The sequence below is a fragment of the Scomber scombrus genome, chromosome 11 (genome assembly GCF_963691925.1).
Source record: "Scomber scombrus chromosome 11, fScoSco1.1, whole genome shotgun sequence".
Classification (NCBI taxonomy): Eukaryota; Metazoa; Chordata; class Actinopteri; order Scombriformes; family Scombridae; genus Scomber; species Scomber scombrus.
In genome coordinates, this window is record NC_084980.1 from 31,100,846 (window position 1) to 31,128,010 (window position 27,165).

The window sequence follows — 27,165 nt, forward strand, 5'->3', positions numbered from 1 at the left end:
TGTAATCAATACCTCAGGAAAAAAAGTACAATATTTTCATAATGCAAAATATGTTCAGCAGAACATCCAATCGAAAATATTTTTTTTTATTATTATTCACCAATTAACCAAGACAGCAATGACTTGTCGAGTCATTTCATGCAAGTCTAAGTCAAGTCTCAAGTCATGGATAGCATGACTACAATACTACATGAATGTAAATCTCTTCTAATAAATTGTGATTATATCAACAGGAGCAAAGGAAATATTTGCAGTAAATGCAAACCTCTGAAGTTTAACAGTGTGTGACTCCCTCTAGTGGATGTTGTGGAGTATTCTGTTGTCTTTGCTCCAAAGGTTTTTGTACAGAGTTTTGGTGTTTCCTGTCACTGTGGGCTGCAGAGCACAGTAGTACACAGCAGAGTCTGTCACTGCAGCAGAGGAGATCTGAAGGTGGATTTGTTTTTGATTCACTCAAATCTCCATTACAGAGGTTAGATTATTAATTACATTTCCAGAACCTGAGTGAGAGATGAGCAAATCCGGTCGTTTTCCTGGATATTGTCGATACCAGAAGAAAGAATCACTGGTTGAAAGTTTTGGATAATTATAGGACACAGTAACATTGCTGCCCTCCAAACTGTGCTCTTCATTATTGACTGCAGTGAGATCTTCACAGCTGACACCTGCATGAGAATATTTAAATCCAGCAGTTAGTGAACAAATGGACATTTTCTTGGGCTTCTTGTTCTGTGCTTCAGTAACTATGTAGCTGCTTTAATTACATGATCACATATGAATGTTGTTGCCATTGAATTTAAGTCCAAGAGATGAAATGAAAATGTGACTCACCAGTGAATATACAGAGGAGCAGAGCTGCCACTAAAAGCAACATGTTGAAAGATAAACAGCTCAGTAATCCTCACAGTCAACTTTCTGAAGTCTGCTTACTTTCTGATGGGGACAGCTGGGCTTCTCCCATCTGTAAAGGAAGCCCCTCCCCCTTAATGACATCACTGTGACATCACTGATCCCTGCAGGGGGGGTGTATACTGATATCCCACCAGTTATATGACCATACATACAGACTGTTTTAGAAACATTTAGTTGAAGGCATGAAGCATTTAGACAAATGTAGATGCAGCTCATTGCAGTGGTTAATCTTTAATACATTACAATAATCTTTATTGTCCCGCTTAGGGAAAATTGTCTTGGACTCAGCAAATGCGCCATAAATGCCTAAACAGCCACAATGACAACAAACAGTACATCACCAGCCTTACCATCCCAACAACAGTTACATAACAGTATTGCAAATATCCCATAATATTACACTCAACACATACATACACCAATGGGAAAAATACATGCTAAAAGATCACTATAATAAAAGCACTATAAAATTGTTGCACAATCTTCGTCCTCAAGCAGCATTGTTTAGGAGTTTGATGGAGGTTGGAACAAATGAATTCTTAAGACGGTTGAGTTTGAAGTTAGTGTCATAGGCGCCGAAACCGTGGGTGCTCCGGGGCCCGGGCACCCACGGGAATTCATGAGCACCCACGGGATCCAGCTGACATTTTTTTTTAATCAAACACGTACTTCGGACGAGACTAGCGGTTTCTCTGTTAAAACACTGTAACTCCTACCGTTGTTCCTACTTAGACTTATTATAGACGTCCGATTGGGATATATAGCGCTCTATTTAAAATATGTTTGCATAAAGCTGCGCAGAGAAGTGTTGTCATTTACTTAATAAAGGAGGTTTTGGACCTGTGCCAAGGGTGTGGATCGCTGCCCTGATACGCGTGCGCGCACACACAGACACACCCACACACACACACACGCTACCACTCTCCTGCCCAACGAAGCAGCTGCTGTACAGGTACACACCAAAAATGTCTTTAAGATTTCAGCAGAAAAACTTGTTGGAAACACCTGTCAAACCGCAGTGTGGTGCTATGCAGCAGATCAGCTTTGGGACACGATTCCAGATGATACATTTATGACCATTCTAAATCTTACAGCAACATCGTTCTCAGTTCCTTACTTCTAATTTTTGGTTATAAAGCGTCTCACGAATGCAATGAAATGTAGGCTATGATAATGTAATGTAGCCTAATGATTTTCACTCTTGATTTATTTTATTTTATTGTCATCTCATCTGTTAAAGATAGGCTATTTTTGTGAAGCGTTTCAAACGCACTCATGTTTAAATCTGTTATAGGCTACAACCAGTAGCAAGACCTGTCTAAATCAACTGATTTAGCCTAGTTTATGAATGGAATCAGTTATCTTGGGCAATGTGATTGTGTTTAACTTGTTTGATTGCAATCAACCAGCGTTCAGTATCAGCCTGTTGTTTTACCTGTTGAATTTCCTGATACAACTTCATGGTTACTCAGCTAAATAAATTAAGCTACTCAGTTAAAAAAAAATGCAATGCCTAGGACTCACGTTGACAGTGCCAAAGTTAGGCTACTCGCCTTGCAATAAGAGGTAAATAAACGTTTCAAATGGAAAGCACTTGTTTGACTTTACGCTCCTTTATTCAGAGCGAACAACGTTTCGCCTCTGTGCGTTCTGTTCGCTCAGGCATTAAATAAGCGTTTCTTTTATTGTCCTGGACATTATTTTAGCCTAACTCTAAACCAGTTAATAGAAATATTTTCATGATGTCTGAAACCTTTGAGTGTCGAAAATTTGGAGGAGGGGAGTCAGATTAAAAGTGCCAATGGAGATGGCGCGCACCCATCCGTTAGCAGCCTATCCAAACTCAATGCAGGGATAAAAGCACCACCCTTGATAAAATGTAGGCTAGATCTTTTAGCAAAGTGATATTACCACACTACAACACATGTACTAGGCTGGCTACAGATTGATTTGTCATATTACAAAGCTCAGCTTGACTGCTTTACCTTGTTTTCATCCCGGGAAATAGTTTTGGTCATAAGTGCCATCGGTTGTGTCGCGTCAAGCGTTTGCCGTGTAATTCCATTTTCGATTTAAATTTAAATAGGTTATTTTATTGTAAAATATTGATGCGATATGCACAGGGAAAATAAATAGGACTATATGAAACGTTATTATGCAATTTATGGGTCGCGACCCCCAGTTGGGAACCGCGAGCACCCACGGGCAAAAACAAAAGTCGGCGCCTATGGTTAGTGTCTCTATATCGTCTGCCCGATGGTAGGAGCTCATATTATGGGATGGCTCAGTCACTATCCTTTGGGCTTGCCTAAGAACAGTTTGTTCATATATAGACTGCAAGCTCTGATAGTTACTTCTTCCTATCAGCCTCATGGCCGTGTGCACCAGATAAGCGAGTTTAGGTTTCAGTTTTGCAGTAAGGTTGTAAAACCAGGCTGACATCCCATATCTAAGCTCTCTAGGACCGCCTGGTAGAATAAAAACATGATGCTTTTGTCCACAACATACTCTCAGTCTGCGCAAAAAATACAGTCTTTGCTGTAAATGGGAACACAGACTTTCAACATGGACACTCCAACTAAAAGTGTCATCTAAGTGACTCCCAGATACTTGTATGAGCTGACCTGCTCAATGGGTGAGTCATGTATGACAACAGGACTATAGTCCCCTACTGATCTCGGGTCTAAGACCATCTCTTTATTTATTTTTTTTTACATTCAAAATGAGATGATGAGCATCACACTATTGCACAAAGTTTTCTATTTCAGAAAAATAGGCTGAAGGGCTTGAATCTTTGTGCAGTAAACTAAGGATGGCCGTATCATCAGAACATTTAAAAACAAGGTTCCCTGGGTGGCTGTTTGTACATTCATTTGTATAAAGTGTAAAAAGGAACGGGGAGCTGACACAAACCTGCGGGGCACCTGTGCTGATTGATTTGCACTCTGAGAGGGTGTTATTAACTCTTACCTGCTTCGACTTCCATTGGTTAAGAAGGAAAAATACCACTTGATTAAAAAAGGGTTGACACTCCTCTGCCTCAGTTTTGAGATGAGCAGATGGGGTTGGAGTGTGTTAAAAGCTGAGCTAAAATCAATAAATAAGATCCGTGCATATGCTTTAGGGCATTCCAAGTGCTTGGCAGTAAAGTGGGTGATGCTGTTGGTGGTGTCATCAGTACCTCTCCCCTACCTATAAGCATCTGGTATGGGTCAAGTGCCAAACTGCCCTCTGCCTTAAGCAAAGACAACATGTATTTCCCAAAACTCTTCATAACAATCAAAGTCAGGGCCACAGGTCTAACATCATTGTTATCAGCTGGACGCGGTTTCTTAGCTTTAAGTGTAGAAGAGAGAAGAGAAGTGATGAAGGAAGAAAAAGTTGCAAGACAGACAAATCATGACTGAATAGTGACGAAAAAAATTTGATAACTTGATTAAAACCAAAAGACAGTAAAATGATTAAAGCTGCAAACATTCAAAATGTAATGTGAATAATCTGTTAGTTTGTTTTTTTATTTAATCTTTTGGTTTATGAAATGGTGTCTTGTGTTTGAAGCATCATCCAGCTGGTTTGTCATTGATGTGGATTTGCTGCTCATGTGAATCCTCCCACAGTGTTTCATTAGCAGCTGTAACCACAGTGACTCTGATAAAACAGGAATTAGCAGAATCCATCTGATATGAAGCTGTGGTTTGAATACCACTTCCCTCCTCTTTGAAGAGTAGTCACATATCTGTGTTCAGGTTTTTGTACAGCCTCTTCTACACTTTCTATCACTGTGTGTCTAGAGCACAGTAGTAGAGAGCTGTGTCTGCCAGGGTTAGTCTCTGTATGGTCAGCTCAGTTGATGTTGGCGATGTTTTGGATTCATATCTATCTTTATTATTATCAGGAATATATTCAGATGTGTATCCCTTTGCTCCTTTCCAGAGTATAAACTCAGGTGCCTGAAGATCAGAAAGATGTTTGTACCAGAAAAGCCCAACATTATCCTCAGTTGTCTCATATGTACATGTGAGTGTGACAGATTGTCCTTCTCTTCCACTGACTTCATGTTGTTGAGGATAGATTTTGTCTCCAGCTATTAGTCCTGGAAAAAGTAGAGAAAATGAAGCCATTAGACTAACATTGTTCATGAGGCTGAGAGGAGAAGACAGTGGAAAATGTCAACTGTACAGTGTTACTCTGTGGACACAAACTGATCAAAACACACATTTATGCTCTGAACTCTGGATACTAGAAATAAAAAGCTGGAAAAGTCAGTCAGTACAATTTACATATATTTGTACAAGATGATAAAAACATGAAGTGTTTTCTATGTTACCAAAGAAAAGAGCAGCAAGAATAATCCACAGCCAATGTTCCATCTCTACAACAAGGTTTAAATCAACAGGAGAAACTATGTGATGTTCAACATTCAGTGTGAGAATTGTTCTCTTCACAGCAGCAGTTATTATTGACAGAATGGTTGAACACAGTGCAGAAGTAGTGCACCGCCTACTTGATAATGTGGCCCTCTAGTGGAGGTAAAAAGTTCAGTACAACAGTGTGGAAAAAAGGCTTCCAGCAGCTTGTCAGTGTGTCAGCTTGTGTTTTTGTACAGAGACTGTGGGTTTGCTGTCACTGTGGGCCTCACAGCACAGTAGTACAGAGCAGAGTCTGTCACTGCAGCAGAGGAGATCTGCAGGTCTACATGATTTTCTCCAGACAGTTTAGCAGAGAACCTTTTGTTAAGTGAGTCTGCAGGTCTAGAAATGTTCAATCCTGAGATGTACATGATGAACTCTGGTGGTTTTCCTGGATATTGTTGGTACCAGAAGAACTCATCACTACTCGCTATAGTTTTGTAGTATTTGTAGGACAGAGTAACAGAGCTGCCTTCTAAACTGTACTCTTCATTGTTGACTGGAGTGAGTTCTTCACAGCTGACACCTAAAGGAAGAGATAACTCTGTTAGAGTTAATGTTTAAAATGTTTCATCCTTTTTAAGTCAAAGCAATAAAATATTACGCAGTAGTTAATTTGTTCACCTACCTGTCAGTGTGATGAGAAACAAAGTCAGAAACAGACTAAAGTGCACTGACAGCATCTTAAAACCAGCTGTGTTTGTTCTGAAGTCCACAGTGAAAGTTTGTGTCTTCTCTGAACTTCAGTCACAGGTTTTCTCCTCCTCTTCAGCTCTGTTCGTTCTTCCTGCTGCTGTCTGTCTCTTCACAACAAACTGTGATCCAAAGATGGGAGTAAGTCACACATATGCAAGTCTCAAGTCATTTTTTTGAGAGTCAAGTCGAGTCAAGTCAAGTCAAGTCATAGAAATATAATAAGCTGGAAGACAACCGTCTTAAAACTTTAAGAGCCCTCCTTTGTACAAAAGGGCTAACAAATAGAGGAAGGGGATATAAGGCTAAAGAATAATTATAAATACTCACTAGGACCAGCAGGATCAGAATTTGGACTAGCAACTAGCCTAACCCTAGACCTGATCTGCCAAGTGAATCAATCTGGCAATTTCAGATAGGCTACCGTATTTCAGTCAAATTGTGTGTTATTTTATTCATGGCGGATGAAATTTGACGTGGTGCTGGACGTGTCGGATATTTTTGCGCTGCACACCTTGCACACGGCGAATCGTTTCTTTTGTTGAGTTGAATAGTCTTTAAATCCAAATTTAATAATTTTGGGAACACTGGCTGCACCTTCCATCTTTCAAACAGCAGCTCTACTGTAAGATGGGCGGGTGCATCACGTAGTAGAGAGATTACCGGTTGCCAGGTTCGCCCACATGCAACAGGAAACATCCAATCGAAAATATTTTTTATTATTATTATTCACCAATTAACCAAGACAGCAATGACTTGTCGAGTCATTTCATGCAAGTCCAAGTCAAGTCTTTTCTCACTGTTGATCAATCAAGTCACAAGTCCTCAATCTGGCGACTTAAGTCTGACTCGAGTCCCCCATCTATGCTGTGACTTTAATCTACATGTTTTATAGATATTAATGTAGTCAGAGACTGCTCCATACAAATATGAGCTCATTGAATTTATCAGTTAACTGTTATTAAGTATGTGATGTGTCAAACAGGTCAGTTTCCAAAGAGGGTCCCTTATATTTCACAGATACTAAATGATGACCTTAATGCAATAGTTGATACCAAATGATTTTCATGTATAACTCTGTAGAGTAAGAGCAGAGTAGAGACTGTAATCATTATCTCAGAAACACAATTACAATATTTTCATAATGCATATTTTCAGCAGAACGGACGAATCACAGAATTATTACAAATCCTCAACAGGCCCAGTAGAAGTCAAAGTCATTGGTTTCTAATTTTTAGAATTATTTTAATAAAACAATCAATATTTTTCTCTACTGACAATCCACAAGAAGAATATGAACTTAAATAAAGTGCTGACCAATGCAAACCTCTGAAGTTTAACAGTGTGTGACTCCCTCTAGTGGATGTTGTGGAGTATTTTGTTGTCTTTGCTCCAAAGGTTTTTGTACAGAGTTTTGGTGTTTCCTGTCACTGTGGGCTGCAGAGCACAGTAGTACACAGCAGAGTCAGACAGCTGCAGCTTCTGGATCTTCAGAGGAACTGATCTTGAGGTTGAATTCAAAGTTGATGAAAATCTTTCCTTAAACTCATCTACTGTGTTCCCTTCATCCAGTTTATAGTGGCTCAGGATGAATCTGGGTCTGTTATTTCCATCCTGTTTGTACCAGAAGATGAAATTATTTGTACCACTGCTTACATATTGACATCCAAGTGTTACTGTCTGTCCTTCAGTAGCAGTCACATCTCCTTTTGGCTGCAGCACGTTGTCTTGTTGTGCTCTGCATTCTGTAAAACAGCAACAAACAGTATCAGTGAGCTGTTAAAGAATCATGTCAATGTTGGATTGATATCACAGAAACAGAGCTGTGTTCATACCAAGGCACATAGCAGCCAGCAACACTGAGATGAACAGAGACGTCATATCTGCAGTGTTGAGTAACTCTGAGCTACAGCGAGTATAAAGAAGACTCTGATCTCTGTTTAGTCTTCATCAACACTAAGTTGGTGGATTTAAAGGAGGAGTCTGATCACAGTGACAGAGCTCATTCACAGCCCTGTGTTATTCCTCCTACTGACAACTTTACACTAAACACATGTTTGTGCCTCTCTCCTTTCCTAGCATAGCTTGTCTTGTATGTTTTCATCACTGGAGATTTAATGTTTGAATATAAATTACAGTTTAGAGTCTTTTGGTTCTCTGCAGCTGTCAGAGGTCAAATGTAAAGATGGTGGAGTTGTTGTGGAAGCTTCAGTTTCTATAAATCAGCTGATTCTAAACTTGGTAAAAGCTTCAGCTGTTAAAGTGTAGCCCTGTTGAGTTTATGATGTGGGAGAATATAAATGAACAGTAATGTCAGAGTTTAATGCTTCAGTGTGTGTTCATGGTGTATCACATCAGGTTCACATTATCAGAACATTGTTACTGAGCATTTTGAAGGAGGCTTGCCCTATTTAAACCTCAGACATTTAGTTTGGTGTGCCCTGACTGTTGAAGTTAAAGTGAGCCCCATGGTGAGATCGAACTGTCTGAGGCCTTCAGAAAGAAGATTGTAGCAGCTTATGAGTCTGGTAAGGGATTTAAAAAGATCTCAAAAGAATTTGAAATCAGCCATTCCACTGTCCGGAAAATAGTGTGGAGGACATTCAAAACAACTGCCAACATGCCCGGGTCTGGCCGTCCAAGCAAGTTCACCCCGAGAGCAGACTGCAAGATGCTAAAAGAAAACACCAAAAACCTAAAAATGTCATCACAGGACCTACAGCAGACTCTTGCTACTGTTGATGTGAAAGTGCATGCCTCTACAATCAGAAAGAGACTACACAAGTTTAATTTTCAAGGAAGGTGTGCAAGGAGGGGAAACCTTTGCTCTCTAAGAAAAACGTGAAGGCCAGACTGAAGTTTGCCAGAGAGAACATAGACAAAGACCAGGACTCTTGCGATAATGTTTTTTGGACAGATGAGTCTAAAATTGAATTATTTGGACACCAGAACAGAAGACATGTTTGGCATAAACCAAATACAGCATTCCAGGAAAAGAACCTCATACCAACTGTGAAGCACAGAGGTGGAAGTGTCATGGTTTGGGGATGCTTTGCTGGTGTAGTGTACAATTTGTGTGATAAATACCAACAGTGAACAATGTTGTATCTGCTAAAAGGGTTCTTGATTGTTGACTATTATTTGCTAAAGATAATCAAAACTGAGGGCATTATGTTAAAAGAAGAGGTGTATGTGATTCTGCACTTATTGAGTGAATAAACACATTTGATGATCTGATAAACATAAACTATAATGTATGTGATTAAATATACCACACCTTCATTATTATTATTATTATTTTTTAAAAGAGAATGCAGTAAGAAAAAGTAATTGAACAGTATTGGAATTGATATGGCCTGTAGTAAATACAGTTGAAAGTAACTGAGCAGCAGTTGAATGAGCTGTGGAAAAACACCAGTAGAAAGAAACAGAAGTCTGAAGGCCAAATTTCAAAGCTGTTGACGTAGGTGAAAAACTCATGCCCAGCAGAAGTACCTGCAAAACCAGGAACCGGATGAAGCAGCCTCCAAAAGTGAAGAAGTGGCCATCGTATTGATCGGTGCCAAGAAAGTTGTTTTAAAAGAAAGCTGATTGGTTGAAATTTTACTCGGCTGTGGAGGAATTCCCACTTTACCACGATGGTCAGCAAAATGATCAATATGAATAGAAACCCTGAACTTTGTATCATTTCTACATAAACGCTGTCTGTGTTGTTGTGGTTTTATGGCCGGTAATAAAACTCTGCACTCAGCTGAATGACTCCTGGTGATTTCTGATTGAATATTTTGAGACTCCAACATCTTTTGAACAACGAAGTATTAGACTTTAATTTTACACGACACTGGCCAGCTCACCATCATAGAATCCACCATGAATTCTACTGTGTATGAGAGGGGGCTTGAGGAACATGTGAGACCATCTGTTAAATAAAAATTAAAGCTGAAGCGGAACTGGACTCTGCAACATGAAAATGACCCAAAACATACCATTAAATCCACCAAGGACTGGCTGAAAACTAAGAAATGGAGAGTCCTGGAATGGCAGAGTCCAAGCCCAGATGTTAATCCCATTGAGATGCTGTGGGGGTGTACATGCAAGAAACCCCTCAAACATCTAACAGCTGAAAGAATATGCGTTGAGGAGTGGGGCAAACTTTCCTCAGACTGATGTCAGAGACTGGTAGATGGCTACAAGAATCGTCTCACTGAAGTTATTTCAGCCAAAGAGGGTAACACTAGCTATTAGGGGGTAGGGTGTCCTAACTTTTTTTGTTTATCTTTTGTTTAATGAGTAAAACATTTTGTTGTTTACCTGCAATTAAATCACTTTCTTTTCCAGAGATAAATAAAAACAAGATTAGACATCGATATTTGAAAATGTCTTAATAAAGAACAGAGTATTTAACGGGATGTCCTAATTTTTACACATGACTGTAGTTCCTTATGCAGTTAGTGATAAAACCATCTAGCTCCTGTGATTCTTTGATTATTTTTGTTCTGACTCAGAAGAAAACTTTATAAGTGATTCATGTAAATATCTTGTTTATTTCTAAAGCAGTAGGAGGCAGACAGAGGTTGCTTAGATAACTGTCAGTATATCTGAAATGGGGCAGCTGTGGCTCAGGTCGTCCACTAATCAGAAGATTGATGGTTCGATTCCCGGCTCCTCCAGTCCACATGTTGATGTGTCCATGGGCAAGATGCTTAACCCCAAATTGTTACCAATGCTTTGTCAACCAGTGAAAAGAATCTAGACTGTTTGATACCAAACCTCTGAAGTTTAACAGTGTGTGACTCCCTCTAGTGGATGTTGTGGAGTATTCTGTTGTCTTTGCTCCAAAGGTTTTTGTACAGAGTTTTGGTGTTTCCTGTCACTGTGGGCCGCAGAGCACAGTAGTACACAGCAGAGTCTGTCACTGCAGCAGAGGAGATCTGCAGGTGGATTTTTGTTTGCTCTTGTTCCACTGTAATGTCGAGTCCAGATTTTGGACTTGCTACTTCCCCAGAAGCTGTGTGAGAGATAAGGAACTCTGGTGGTTTTCCTGGAATATGTCGATACCAGAAGAAAGAATTAGTGCTTGAAAGTTTGGAGTATTTATAGGACACAGTAACATTGCTGCCCTCCAAACTGTGCTCTTCATTCTTGACTGCAGTGAGATCTTCACAGCTGACACCTGCATGAGAATATTTAAATCCAGCAGTTAGTGAACAAATGGACATTTTCTTGGGCTTCTTGTTCTGTGCTTCAGTAACTATGTAGCTGCTTTAATTACATGATCACATATGAATGTTGTTGCCATTGAATTTAAGTCCAAGAGATGAAATGAAAATGTGACTCACCAGTGAATATACAGAGGAGCAGAGCTGCCACTAAAAGCAACATGTTGAAAGATAAACAGCTCAGTAATCCTCACAGTCAACTTTCTGAAGTCTGCTTACTTTCTGATGGGGACAGCTGGGCTTCTCCCATCTGTAAAGGAAGCCCCTCCTCCCTTAATGACATCACTGTGACATCACTGATCCCTGCAGGGGGGGTGTATACTGATATCCCACCAGTTATATCACCATACATACAGACTGTTTTAGAAACATTTAGATGAAGGCATGAAGCATTTAGACAAATGTAGATGCAGCTCATTGCAGTGGTTAATCTTTAATACATTACAATAAACTTTATTGTCCCGCTTAGCGAAATTTGTCTTGGACTCAGCAAATGCGCCATAAATGCCTAAACAGCCACAATGACAACAAACATCACCAGCCTTACCATCCCAACAACAGTTACATAACAGTATTGCACATATATCCCATAATATTACACACAACACATACATACAACAATGGGAAAAACACATGCTAAAAGATCACTATAATAAAAGCACTATAAAATTGTTGCACAATCTTCGTCCTCAAGCAGCATTGTTTAGGAGTTTGATGGAGGTTGGAACAAATGAATTCTTAAGACGGTTGAGTTTGAAGTTAGTGTCTCTATATCGTCTGCCCGATGGTAGGAGCTCATATTATGGGATGGCTCAGTCACTATCCTCTGGACATGCCTAAAAACAGTTTGTTCATATATAGACTGCAAGCTCTGATAGTTACTTCTTCCTATCAGCCTCATGACCGTGTGCACCAGATGAGCGAGTTTAGTTTTCAGTTTTGCAGTAAGGTTGTAAAACCAGGCTGTCATCCCATATCTAAGCTCTCTAGGACCGCCTGGTAAAATAAAAACATGATGCTTTTGTCCACAACATACTCTCAGTCTGCACAAAAAATACAGTCTTTGCTGTTAACAGGAACACAGACTTTCACCATGGACACTCCAACTAAAAGTGTCATCTAAGTGACTCCCAGATACTTGTATGAGCTGACCTGCTCAATGGGTGAGTCATGTATGACAATAGGACTATAGTCATGTGCTGATTGATTTGCACTCTGAGAGGGTGTTATTAACTCTTACCTGCTTTGACTTCCATTGGTTAAAAAGGAAAAACACCACTTGATTAAAAAAGGGTTGACACTCCTCTGTCGCAGTTTTGAGATGAGCGGATGGGGTTGGAGTGTGTTAAAAGCTGAGCTAAAATCAATAAATAAAATCCGTGCATATGCTTTAGGGCATTCAAAGTGCTTGGCAGTAAAGCGGGTGATGCTGTTGGTGGTGTCATCAGTACCTCTCCCCTGCCTATAAGCATACTGGTATGGGTCAAGTGCCAAACTGCCCTCTGCCTTAAGCAAAGACAACATGTATTTCTCAAAACTCTTCATAACAATCAAAGTCAGGGCCACAGGTCTAAAATCATTGTTATCAGCTGGACGCGGTTTCTTAGCTTTAAGTGTAGAAGAGAGAAGAGAAGTGATGAAGGAAGAAAAAGTTGCAACAAAGAAAAATCATGACTGAATAGTGACGAAAAACATTTGAAAACTTGATTAAAACCAAAAGACAGTAAAATGATTAAAGCTGCAAACATTCAAAATGTAATGTGAATAATCTGTTTGTTTGTTTTTTTATTTAATCTTTTGGTTTATGAAATGGTGTCTTGTGTTTGAAGCATCATCCAGCTGGTTTGTCATTGATGTGGATTTGCTGCTCATGTGAATCCTCCCACAGTGTTTCATTAGCAGCTGTAACCACAGTGACTCTGATAAAACAGGAATTAGCAGAATCCATCTGATATGAAGCTGTGGTTTGAATACCACTTCCCTCCTCTTTGAAGAGTAGTCACATATCTGTGTTCAGGTTTTTGTACAGCCTCTTCTACACTTTCTATCACTGTGTGTCTAGAGCACAGTAGTAGAGAGCTGTGTCTGCCAGGGTTAGTCTCTGTATGGTCAGCTCAGTTGATGTTGGCGATGTTTTGGATTTATATCTATCTTTATTATTATCAGGAATATATTCTTGAGTACTGTCTTTCCAGAGTATAAACTCAGGTGCCTGAAGATCAGAATGATGTTTGTACCAGTAAAGCCAAGGATCACCAGCAGTTGTCTCATATGTACATGAGAGTGTGACCGATTGTCCTTCTCTTCTACTGACTTCATGTTGTTCAGGATAGATTTTGTCTCCAGCTATTAGTCCTGGAAAAAGTAGAGAAAATGAAGCCATTAGACTAACATTGTTCATGAGGCTGAGAGGAGAAGACAGTGGAAAATGTCAACTGTACAGTGTTACTCTGTGGACACAAACTGATCAACTGTTCATCTGACTGATTTTTGTAGAAATCATCTTCCAAGGTGTTACCTAGTGAAGGAAACATGTTGTATTAAAGTTCTGTTCCAGAGTGAAATATCCATCATTTGTAAAATATCACACAATGACAAAAACATACGTACCTACAAGAGTTGAAAAGAGTAAAATGACAGCGAGTGTTTCCATGTTTCCAGAAGTGAAATGCTGTAACTGAATGTTCAGTGTGAATAAGTGTTGAGTGGTTTTGTGAGTTGTGTTTGGTCTGATGTTCACAGCTGGAATCAAACAGCTCTCTGCCATGCAGCCACCTCTGCAGTCAGTAGGAGGAGACTCATATGTCAAATTACATTCATTTCTAAAAGTCTTCATCACAGCTGTGTCTCATGAGGGAAAAGAATCTAGACGGTTTGATACCAAACCTCTGAAGTTTAACAGTGTGTGACTCCCTCTAGTGGATGTTGTGGAGTATTCTGTTGTCTTTGCTCCAAAGGTTTTTGTACAGAGTTTTGGTGTTTCCTGTCACTGTGGGCTGCAGAGCACAGTAGTACACAGCAGAGTCAGACAGCTGCAGCTTCTGGATCTTCAGAGGAACTGACGTCCCGTTGACTGTAGCATCAAATCTGTCGTTCTGGAAATCAGGAGCATAATCTCCTGTTCCAGACTTCATTCATTCAATCATTTACTTCTTGTTTGTACCAGAACAAAATGGGACTTCCACTGGTCTGAAATGTACAATTAAGTGTAACTGTCTGTCCTTCAGTAGCAATGACATCTCCTGGTGGCTGGATCACTCTGTCTTGTCCTTTACACTCTGGGGAAGAACAGAACATGCAGAGGAAGAGATGAATCAATAAAGATGATTGATTAAAGGAGAACAATCAGCAGGTTTAAAGAGTTACCTAGCCAGAGAGTCAGAATCAGGATGTTTCTCAGCCAGTGTTTCATGTCTGCAGTGAGAGGGGAGGAGAGAGAGGAAGAACATTGATACTCTGATGGATCTGGGCCTTCACATCATTGGCCCATTGAATCTTTGAACCTTCTTGTAATGACAGAGTCTAACCATTTTTGAGGGGGGGGGCAGTTACATTTATATTATTTGTATTGCTTTTGGATTGTGAAATACCTGTTGAATTGTAGTATTGAGAAGGTTTTTTGATGCAGTGTAAAAACTGTTTGACATTTTGTAGAACTTGTTAATTCAATCCCCTGCTATCTGCAATAAGCAGTTTTTGGTGTTGAGTGTGAAGTATCCTTGGGCTGGATGTGTCGTTCTGTGTATGTTACTGATGGAGATAGTCAAAGCCTATGACTTTGAGACTTTTATCTTTTCTGGTTGCTGATGTGACTCTGTAATTTCCAATAAATTGTGTGTATTATGTACTTTGTGGAAGTTATTTTTCCATTGATGATATACTGTAATACATTTTTGCGAAAAAGTGGTTACTTGTTTGAGGAGAATGAGATCTGGTGATGGGTTGCCTGGGGTCACTGCGGTGAAACTGTTCTCACTGATGCAAACCTGAATGTAACTGGTGGTTGATTGGGTAGAGGAGGTTATTGATTCCAGTGTCGGAGCGACTGGGTGTGAGAGCAGCCAGTGTGGTGTCTTTAATAGATTTTGTGTTTGTGTGTCAGATTTTCTGATTGTGTTCTTTCATCAAGTTATCCCCCCGTTATTTTGTGTTTTGTGTAGCTGAGGAGGACTTTCAGGGTCAGGGGACACTGCAGCACTGTTCTGAGGGAGACATCGTTGCAGTTGCTGGTACCAGGCTGTTATTTGTTTATTTGGCAGAGAGGATCAGTTGAGTGCGGGGGAACTGATGGAGAGGGTCTTCATCGTCTTGTGGTTCCCCCCATCTTGAGGGGGGTGGGATTCCAGTTCCTGCCTTGCCGTTGTGGGGGCCCTTCCTCTTGGTGAAGTGGTTCTGATTGGTAAAATCTTTCTATTGTTTGTCCTTTTTAGGATTTTACCACTGGCTCCGAATCAGGAGCATGAATGTCACTGTTTGTGTTGTGTTCTGTGCAGTGGTTTCCTCAAGGGTCTGGTTGTGCCCTCTAGTGGGGAAGGCAGGGAAGTTATTGCTCCTCATCATTTATTTTGTAACTGATTTTTTTGGTGTAGAATAATAGTCGCAATGAACTTACTTTATTTTATGTAAAGCACTTTATTAATTAATTAAACTATGTAAATATTTATTATCATTACATTTTTATAATTAGTATAAAGAATATGAAATCTGCAAGCTACATAATATCCAGAGAAAACAGATTTGAAGAGAAAATCTTTATTTTGTTCAAACTTGAATGAGCATTACAACAGTGAAGAAAACATCAAACATCAGAGAGAGAGATCAGAGTAAAACCAGTAGCAGAGTCCCAGTGAGTCAGATCAGGACTGGGAACACTGGTCTCTCCTCAGTATCTCTGAGAGTGGAGTCTGGGAGCCCTGGGTGGCCTCACAGGTCACAGAGCCCACCTTCCTCCACTGGTCTGCAGTGAGCCTAAGGGTGCTGCTCCAGCCGTCGTGGCCGTCCTGCTGCAGCACCCTGCTGCTGCTGCTGCTGCTGCCGTCCACCTTCCAGGCCAGACTCCAGTCTGAGGGGAAGCCCTTGTTGGCCAGACACGTGAGCGTGGCCTTCCCCTGCTGCAGCTCCTGGCTGGAGGGGGGCAGCACCGTCAGGGTAGGGGCGACTCGACCCACTGGAGGAGGAGACAGAGAGACAACATGAAGAAAGTTCATGCACAGAGAGAATAAACTCCACCCTGTTGGTTGCAGCAGAGGAGGCTGCTGGTTCTGTTGCTCTTTCTCAGATCGGATGAAACTGCTCTTCAGTGTTTCACTTCCCTCTCTGAGCTCAGTAACCATGGCAACAGACAGGCATCACTGATGAACCATGGCAACAGACAGGTTTCAGTACTAAAGATAAAAAGTTTCAAGCTTTAAACTCCCACTTTAGCAAATTAAATCAGACAGAAGATGTACTAAAATAAATGTGTCTGCAGTCATCAAACCAAAATATATAAAATGATCCCTGACACATTATGAATCAATACTCTGATAAGTTGAGAAGTTGTCTCTAAAGTTCTGACGATATCTAACTCATTATTAAATCAAATAAATTAAAAAAACCTGAATATATATATATATATTTAAATCTAAGTACAAATGTAACTAGACACAGATATCATGCATATTTACTCATTTATTTCACATGTTTAAATGAAACCTTTGTTGGTTTCATTTAAACATGTATTGGTACTCACTCAGAGTAACATCATAAAATTATATTCTTTTATGCCAGTGACATTTTATTTTCCATCACAAAATCCTCAGCTAACATTTTGGATATTCAGCAAACATATTGTAGAGTTTGTATCCACATTTAACCAAACTGAAGGTAAGTAGTGACAACTCAAGTATGGCCTTTCTATAGGAGATAACTACATTACTTTGACAGGTGCAATCATTTTTTGGAGTTATTTGTTTTTACTTTTCAGGATGTTTGTGTATTTAAGACTTTCTTTCTTTCTTTCTTTCTTTCTTTCTTTCTTTCTTTCTTTCTTTCTTTCTTTCTTTCTTTCTTTCTTTCTTTCTTTCTTTTCAAGAATCAATTTCATTTTGTCATTCTGCCCTCAGACTGGTTATTTTAATAATATATGTATTTGAATTTCAGCAAGAAAACCCAGCTACATTTATCTATAAATCTTTGGAGGGTTGTGGGCTTCTCATACCATTCATTTTACAAATGTACAATAAAATACAAACTATAAACTTTCCCAAGAAATGAAAAATCATTCAGTTTAATAAGCACTAAAAATCACCAATAACTTCATATACATCAGTCTACCTGGGTGGACATGAAATTAATTTCTCTCGCCTAGATGCATACTCCATTATGTCTTAACTCTGTTAAATATTCGCCTGTCTGGCAGAAAACAGCATGATATGTTGAGGACAGCTACAGCTGACTGACTCTGTGTGTTTGCATATCTGTCCTGCCTCTCTGCTCCCAGCCGTTAAGAGGCCAGTGTTGATCAGTGGCTGTCCAGACCTTTCAGAGCCACTGACACGCCGCCAGCACAATGATGATGTCACTGACTCTACTGCTGGGCACCCTGGGGCTCCTTGTTCAGGGTGAGACTCTCTGCTGAAAACTTGGCTTCAGGATGCAACCAGGTTCACCACAATGATGTTCTGCTGTGATGGAGAAACACTGAAACAAGCAGCATTTACCTTCTTCCATCTATTCTCCATGTTAAAGAAATGATACTCTTCTGTTTTCATGTTGATCATATTTCTCCAAGCTGGATTTGTCTCAATAAGTCTTCTCCTCTTTTTCATGTTTTCCAGGTTCATCAGGACAAATCATCTTGACTCAGTCTCCTACATCTCAGTCTGTTGTTCCAGGACAGACTGTCACTATCACATGTAAAGTCAGTCCAGGTACTGGTGGTAGCTGCTTCAGATGGTACCTTCAAAAACCTGGAGAACAACCTAAACCCCTGATAACTTGTGATTACCACCGTTACTCTGGGATATCAGATCGTTACATTGGTTCTCGCTCTGGCTCTGGTTTTACTGATTACACTCTGACCATCAGTGGCGCTCAGACTGAAGACGGAGGAGTTTATTACTGTCAGAGTGAACACACTGTCAACAGTCAGAAAGTGTTCACACAGTGAAAAAGCGTCGTACAAAAACCTCCCTCAGTCAGACTGAACAAAAACTGAAGTGACTGCTGCAGCTGGAAGCTACTGCAGAGACTGATACAGTTCACTGAACACACACACACACACACACACACACACACACACACACACACACACACACACACACACACACACTCACTCCGTGACTTACAAAAAACGGTCTTGTATCTCCACTACACCAACATCTCACTCATCTGTAACGTTACACAACCATAAAATCATCTCGTATGCTGATGATGTTCTATTATACATTACACCAACATCATCGTCCCTTTTTCACTTTGTGTGTTCAGTCATTGAATCAAGATGACTCACCACTGTCAGCTCAACTTTATCGCTTTGCATCCAGACATACAAAAACAGCAGAACTGTGTATATTAACACTGTGATAATAGTAGAATATGGAGACGTGAGTTGATAAATGAGTCTAATTATAATTTCAGCATTATTGCAATCAATAAAAATTACACTTTAAAAATGAGATGGTTCTAGAGACACAGAGCACTGTGACATTTAAATATGTGGTTAACATTTATACCACTATCATATTCAACCACTTAATGTTAAAAAACAAAAACAATGTTTCATTGTCTCTATTTTATAAATGTTGTTAGATTGATTCCAACATTTGGCATCACTTGTGGACACAGATTAAACCCTTACAACATGTCTCCTTATCAAAAGCAGACTTCACTGATAAAAGATAGTTAGATAATTGTTTCCAGGGTCATAAAAGAAAATTAATCTACAAAACATTTACAATAGCAACTGTTGTGACTTTGAGCATTTTTGTATCAAATGTTTCAAATATGTGAAACACATTGCAAAGAAATTACGCCACAATACCTTTCTAAAATAATGACGATGGGAACTGCTGATTTAATGAAATATTTATTCTTTTAAAATGTTGAAACCATCAGCAACAGAACAAGTAAGAACATATTAATGATTGAAGCATGTAATGAGTCAGAGTGAGAGCAGTAGCAGAGTAAAACCAGTAGCAGAGTCCCAGTGAGTCAGATCAGGACTGGGAACACTGGTCTCTCCTCAGTGTCTCTGAGAGTGGAGTCTGGGAGCCCTGGGTGGCCTCACAGGTCACAGAGCCCACCTTCCTCCACTGGTCTGCAGTGAGCCTCAGGGTGCTGCTCCAGCTGTAGTGGCCGTCCTGCTGCAGCACCCCGGGGCTACTGCTCTGCTCCCAGCTGCTGCTGCTGCCGTCCACCTTCCAGGCCAGACTCCAGTCTGAGGGGAAGCCCTTGTTGGCCAGACACGTGAGCGTGGCCTTCCCCTGCTGCAGCTCCTGGCTGGAGGGGGGCAGCACTGTCAGGGTGGGACGGACATCACCTAGGAGACACCAATCACATTAGAGGACAGGGACCACACAGCTGTCAAACACCAGACACTTGGACACCTTCACTGTGTGAGAGTGGATTTTCCCCTTTAAGGAGTTTGTGTCAGATGCTTTTTCTGCTCCACCAGTCACTCACTCACACATTGTTTCACTTCCCTTTCTGAAACCTCTCATGCAGATCAGCACAGAAAGAATCATCGTACTGTTTGAACTGAAATATATCAAACTACAACTAACTTCTTATCAAATCATCAACATTTTCAACAAAGCATTACTGCATTACTTCACAAACTGTTCAAAGGATTTCAAACTACTTTTGAAACAATACATGTCACAACATAGAGATCAGAGATTTCACACATTTTCAAATACTCATCTATCGTCACTCCGCTCAATCATATTTGAAAAAAGATTTAATTTAAAAAGAAAAGAAAACATGTATTATTGAGGTGGAAAACAAAAACATTGACTTTGTAAACATTTCTAAAATACAACTAAATTACACAAAATTACACTACAATTAAAGAATATTGTTCAGGCCTGCTCGGGGTGAAAAGTGGCCTGAGATCATTGTTAATGTGATTTGATGCTATATGAAAAAAAATGGACTTGAGTTTCATCTTTTCTACATATTAAGTTATTACATTTCAGTATGACAGTAAAGTGTAAAGAAAAGTTTAGTGAAGCTGCTCTGAGTTATCCTCCATGGTAAAGAAGAACAAATACAAACGTGAAATACTAAAAGTGTTGATAATAAAAATTACATTTTGATCTTCTGAGAACACTCAGAAACTGAATGTTAAACATAATTTTAAACAATATTGTATTTAATATTTGAGCAGGAACTTACTTCCAACATCCAGTCTGGTTCCTCCACCGAACGCGTACCACAGTGATACAAACTCATTGAGCCGTCGTACAAAAACCTCTCACTGTAGAGAGACGCGGCTCTCTGACTTTGACACAAACAAACTCACTAAAATTAGACTCTTGTTTGTTACATTTTTTAGGTAATTTGATAACTGACAACAACCCAGTGACACCAGTTCAATGAATGTCATTTTCTTTAATTGTTTGAAAATTCATATTATATATTCATATCATGTTGTATGAAACAAAACAGCTGTCAAACACATTAATCCCACCCACCTTAAAATAATCACCAATCAATCAATCAATCAATCAATCAATAAATCAATCAATCAATCAATCAATCAATCAATCAATCAATCAATTAATCACCCTAACCAATATTTTGTGAAAATGATTGAGGCATTGATTAAACAGCATCGGAGTCAGTCAGAGCATTTCCATAGAGAGCCACTTTGCATCAGCAGCACCATGCTCCAGTGCTCTGGGAGAGTTTATAGTCCTGAGAGTTGAACACTGGATGACTGACAGCTGTCCTTCATGACAACAGAAGCCACAGAAATCCTCCTCATCAAAAACATGACTTTGATCTCCGTCCTCATCTGGACTATCCTCTGCTGCTGCTTCACAGGTAAAGTCCAGAGAATCAAACTCCTCTCCTCTATGAACATCCGTCCCTCTGAAATGAAGCCCACAAAACCATGATGCTGCTTTATGTTTTTGTCTCTGTATCCTCAGAGTCCAGAGGCCAGTTCACAGCGACTCAGCCTGCAGCAGTGAGATCTGATCTGAGAGGATCTGCAACCATCAGCTGTAAGACCAGTCAGACTGTCCACCAGTCTGACTCTGTGGAGTGGTATCAACATAAACATGGAGTAGCTCCTAAACTGCTCATTTACTGGTCTAACCGTAGAGCATCAGGCATTCCAGATCGTTTTACAGGCAGCGGATCAAACATGGCCTTCACTCTGACCATCAGTGGAGTTCAGGCTGAAGATGCAGCAGTTTATTTCTGTATAGGCCGAATCTATCCCAACAGTCAGCATGTGTTCACACAGTGAAAAAGCTTCGTACAAAAACCTCCCTCAGTCAGACTGAACAGAAACTGAAGTGACTGCTGCAGCTGGAAGCTACTGCAGAGACTGATACAGTTCACTGAACAAACACACACACACACACACACACATACACACACACACACACACACTCCGTGACTTACAAAAAACTGTCTTGTATCTCCACTACACCAACATCTCACTCATCTGTAACGTTACACAACCATAAAATCATCTTGTATGCTGATGATGTTCTATTATACATTACACCAACATCATCGTCCCTTTTTCACTTTGTGTGTTCAGGCATTGAATCAAGATGACTCACCACTGTCAGCTAACTGAAATGAAACAGTCAAACTCATGTATATCACTTTACAGAAGAACTGTGTTTACTAACACTGTGATATATACATTCCCAAATTCTTGGAAATCTGCAGTTATTACACCAATCTTTAAATCAGGAGACCCTGCAATAATAAGCAACTACAGACCAATAAGCACTCTCCCTGTAGTTTCCAAAATAGCTGAAACATTGGTGGCTGAGCAGCTCATTACGCATTTGAACAACAGTCCATTTACCTTAAATCCAATGCAGTTTGGCTTCAGAAAAAACCATTCCACTGAGACAGCCATTTGTTTCTTTTTGGAAAACATGAAATCTAAAATGCATGCAGGTGGAGTTATAGGAGCTGTTTTTCTTGATTTGCAGAATGTGTTTGATACCGCAAACCATCAGATTTTGATGACCAAATTATCTTATTTTAACCTCTCTTTGAACACAATGAAATGGAAAGAATCATATATTGTACAGAGACAACAGTGTGTTAGAGAACACAACATTACATCTGCAACTTCTGATAATATTCTTGGTGTACCTCAAGGTTCAGTCTTGGTACCGCTGTTATTCAGTCTGTACATTAATGATTTGCCAAATAGCTGTCCATCAAATGTAACTTGCCAGATGTATGCTGACGATGCAGTTGTGTATGTACATGCTAAAACCAAACATCAAGCTGCACAACATTTATCAGCTGCTATGTCTAATGTGTCAAACTGGCTGCAACATTCTCATCTACATCTCAATGTGCCAAAGACTGTCTGAATGTTTTTTTCAACTAAGGCAACTGCTGATATAATTCCTGATGTATTTGTACAAGGAACAAAGCTTGAGGTGGTACAGGAGTTTAAATATCTGGGAGTTATGATAGACTCACAGCTATGCTTCAAACAACAAGTAAAAAGAACTGTGAATAGAATATAATTCAATCTCTCTGATTTAAAATACATTAGAAATAACCTAACTGTCGACTCAGCCAAACTGTACCTTAGTGCGATGATTGTGCCACATATTACCTACTGTATAACAATCTGAGCACTGGCATGTAAGTCCACGCTAAAGTCTGTTGAAATTACATACAAACAAGCTCTGAAAATTCTAGATAAGAAGCCCAAAACATATGGTGTCGAGTCAGCAGAGGAGGCCTTGGTGAGGGGTGAGAGCAGGCCAGACGCCTGAGACAGCAGTGCACTGGAGGCCTTTGAACGCAGTTGACAGAGGCAGGAGCTTCTGCTAAAAGCTGTGAGTTCCCTATGGCCAGTTCACTGTCTGTTGGTGAGACTGCTCGCAATTGACTTTACCCTGTCTATGAAGTGCAGACTGCTGGCTATTTTTCTTGGTACCAGGAGTGGAGAAGAGGGACCATTGGTGGTGTTGGCCTGACCGATGTCAACTGGATAGAGGGCGCTAGAGCAAGGACGGGGAGTACGACGGGGAGCCCTCTTGGACTGAATATTTTAAGACTGTTAACTGGACTTTCTTTTAAATACCTTCCCCAAATTTAGAGACATTTGCTACCATAAGCTTGTCCTTGTACATATCTTTGTACAATAAATATTTATTGTTGCAGCCTCTGTATTGTGGTTCATCAAGTACTGCTCGCCCTCGTATCAAAGAACACAAGTTACCTTATTGGTGGTTTGTTTTTTATATAGTTATAACAACTTTATTACAGCCAGCTCCTTTCTACAATCATCCAGCTGGTTTGTCATTGATGTGGATTTGCTGCTCATGTGAATCCTCCCACAGTGTTTCATTAGCAGCTGTAACCACAGTGACTCTGATAAAACAGGAATTAGCAGAATCCATCTGATATGAAGCTGTGGTTTGAATACCACTTCCCTCCTCTTTGAAGAGTAGTCACATATCTGTGTTCAGGTTTTTGTACAGCCTCTTCTACACTTTCTATCACTGTGTGTCTAGAGCACAGTAGTAGAGAGCTGTGTCTGCCAGGGTTAGTCTCTGTATGGTCAGCTTAGTTGATGTCGGCGATGTTTTGGATCCATATCTATCTTTATTCTCATCAGGAATATATTCTTGTGTTTTTGCTCCTTTCCAGAGTATAAACTCAGGTGCCTGAAGGTCAGAATGATGTTTGTACCAGTAAAGGTTAGGATCATCATCAGTTGTCTCATATGTACATGTGAGTGTGACAGATTGTCCTTCTCTTCTACTGACTTCATGTTGTTGAGGATAGATTTTGTCTCCAGCTATTAGTCCTGGAAAAAGTAGAGAAAATGAAGCCATTAGACTAACATTGTTCATGAGGCTGAGAGGAGAAGACAGTGGAAAATGTCAACTGTACAGTGTTACTCTGTGGACACAAACTGATCAAAACACACATTTATGCTCTGAACTCTGGATACTAGAAATAAAAAGCTGGAAAAGTCAGTCAGTACAATTTACATATATTTGTACAAGATGATAAAAACATGAAGTGTTTTCTATGTTACCAAAGAAAAGAGCAGCAAGAATAATCCACAGCCAATGTTCCATCTCTACAACAAGGTTTAAATCAACAGGAGAAACTATGTGATGTTCAACATTCAGTGTGAGAATTGTTCTCTTCACAGCAGCAGTTATTATTGACAGAATGGTTGAACACAGTGCAGAAGTAGTGCACCGCCTACTTGATAATGTGGCCCTCTAGTGGAGGTAAAAAGTTCAGTACAACAGTGTGGAAAAAAGGCTTCCAGCAGCTTGTCAGTGTGTCAGCTTGTGTTTTTGTACAGAGACTGTGGGTTTGCTGTCACTGTGGGCCTCACAGCACAGTAGTACAGAGCAGAGTCTGTCACTGCAGCAGAGGAGATCTGCAGATCCATTTGGGTTTTATCTTCACTCACATTAAAAGACAGTCTAGGTACTGGTTCTGATATTGGATTTCCTGTGCCATAATGAGAGATGAGGAACTCTGGTGGTTTTCCTGGATATTGTCGATACCAGAAGAAATAATCAACACCAGTTGCAGCTTGAGAGTATTTGTAGGACAGAGTAACAGAGCTGCCTTCTAAACTGAACTCTTCATTGTTGACTGGAGTGAGTTCTTCACAGCTGACACCTAAAGGAAGAGATAACTCTGTTATAACATGTAAAAGTCACAATGGATTAATCCCAAATGTTATAACATGTATAATGTAACATACCTGTTAAAATGGATAGAAACACCAAAGAAAGTAGACAATGATCCATTGACAGCATGTTGAATAAAGGTAATGTTTGTGGTTTGTGTATTGAACTCTGCTGAATATGGAAGTTTCACTCTCTTCTATAGTTCAGTAACAGCTTAGCTCCTCCCTGAATCTCTCCGTCTCCTCTATATTACGTCCTCTCTTTTGCCGTCTGCATTGGATCCTGCCGTCTCTCCCATTTGCCCTCTTGTTTTTGACACTTTTAAGCAAGTGCTTCTTCCAGCTTTAACTGATATTGTCCAGCACCTCAGGCCTCCTCACTGTCCTCTTGACAGCATCCCACCCCGACTTTTTAAGGACATTTTCTATATTATTGGGCCCTGTGTTATGGATCTGATAAATTCATCTTTGATGTCTGGATGTGTCCCAGCTGCTTTTAAACATGCTGTGGTCCAGCCCCTCATCAAAAAACATAATCTTGACCCCACAGTTTTATCCAACTTTAGGCCTAAAGTTTTTCCTTTTCTTTCTAAGGGTTTGGAGAAGGTGGTTAATGAACAGCTGCAGTCTTTTATTGACCTAAATGGCATTTCAGAGAAGTTCTAGTCTGGTTTTAAGTCCCTCCATAGCACTGAAACGGCGCTTTTAAGAATTTTAAATGACCTTCTTTTAACAGTTGACTCTGGTAAATCTGCTGTCCTGGTCCTTCTGGATCTGACAGCTGCCTTTGACACAGTGGATCACAACATCCTCCTGTCTCGCTTAAACACCCGTGTGGGCATTAAGGGTCCTGTTCTTAAGTGGTTTCAGTCATATCTCTCAGACAGGAGCTTCTCTGTCCAGCTGGGCCAGTATTGTTCGGCCACTTCCCCCCTGAGCTGTGGGGTGCCTCAGGGCTCTATTTTGGGCCCCCTCCTCTTTTCAATATGTTGCCATTGGGATCCATATTTTGAAAGCACAATGTCTCATTTCATTGCTTTGCAGATGACGTACAAATCTATATGCCCTTAAAAACAAATGAGCAAGCCTCTGTCCAGGTCTTATTAGACTGCCTCAATGATATTCGATCTTGGATGGAAGTGAACTTTCTCTCCATGAACAAAAATAAAACTGAGATTATTTTATTTGGCCAACAAAATCTCCTACATGGTTATGACAGCACCATTGGCACCCTGAAGTCTCACTGTCACCCTTTTGCAAGGAACCTTGGTGTTATGTTGGACAGTGACTTTAGGTTCGATAAGCAGATAAGCTCTATCGTTAAAACGAGCTTCTTCCAGCTAAAGTAAAGGCTTATCTCCCCAGAAAGGATCTTGGGAAAGTTATTCACACCTTTGTTACATCACGCTTAGACTACTGTAACTCTTCGCTTGTTGGTCTCGACCAGTCAGCACTGCGCCGGTTACAGGTTGTCCAGAATGCAGCCGCCCGCCTGCTGACTGGAAAGAAACAGCGTGATCACATCAGTCCCGTCCTTGTATCTTTGCGCTGGCTGCCTGTTCATTTTAGGATCCAGTTCAAGGTTTTATTAATTGCTTTTAAGTGTTTAAATGGTCTGGCACCATCTCATTTATCAGAGCTTGTGCAGCCTCACAGTACTTCCAGAGCACTTAGGTCGGCAAACCAGCTGCTCCTGGCAGAACCTCGGTCCAGACTCTGTACTGGTGGGGACAGAACCTCTGTCCAGACTCTGTACTTGTGGGGACAGAACCTCGGTCCAGACTCTGTAGTGGTGGGGACAGAACCTCTGTCCAGACTCTGTACTCGTTGGGGACAGAGCCTCGGTCCAGACTCTGTACTGGTGGGGACAAAGCCTCGGTCCAGACTCTGTACTCGTTGGGGACAGTACCTCGGTCCAGACTCTGTACTCGTGGGGACAGAGCCTTGGTCCAGACTCTGTACTCGTGGGGACAGAACCTCTGTCCAGACTCTGTACTCGTGGGGACAGAACCTCGGTCCAGACTCTGTACTCGTGGGGACAGAGCCTCGGTCCAGACTCTGTACTCGTGGG

At 40.5% G+C, this 27,165-nt stretch overlaps 3 gene segments (V, D, J or C); 2 read left to right on the top strand and 1 right to left on the bottom strand.

Annotated features, from left to right (window-relative positions):
* Positions 1-17,783: 17,783 nt before the first annotated feature.
* On the top strand, positions 17,784-18,383 carry LOC133990159 (immunoglobulin kappa variable 6-21-like). The segment is given in 2 exon segments: positions 17,784-17,835; positions 18,052-18,383. Coding segments are annotated over 2 exon segments (384 nt in total).
* A 1,000-nt stretch (positions 18,384-19,383) lies between these two features.
* On the bottom strand, positions 19,384-20,657 carry LOC133991215 (Ig kappa-b4 chain C region-like; the record flags this gene model as incomplete). The annotated part of the segment is given in 2 exon segments: positions 19,384-19,754; positions 20,612-20,657. Coding segments are annotated over 2 exon segments (369 nt in total), but the record flags the coding sequence as incomplete, so codon positions are not given.
* Positions 20,658-21,178: 521 nt separating this feature from the next.
* On the top strand, positions 21,179-21,692 carry LOC133990160 (Ig kappa chain V region 2717-like). The segment is given in 2 exon segments: positions 21,179-21,262; positions 21,370-21,692. Coding segments are annotated over 2 exon segments (375 nt in total).
* Positions 21,693-27,165: the final 5,473 nt, after the last annotated feature.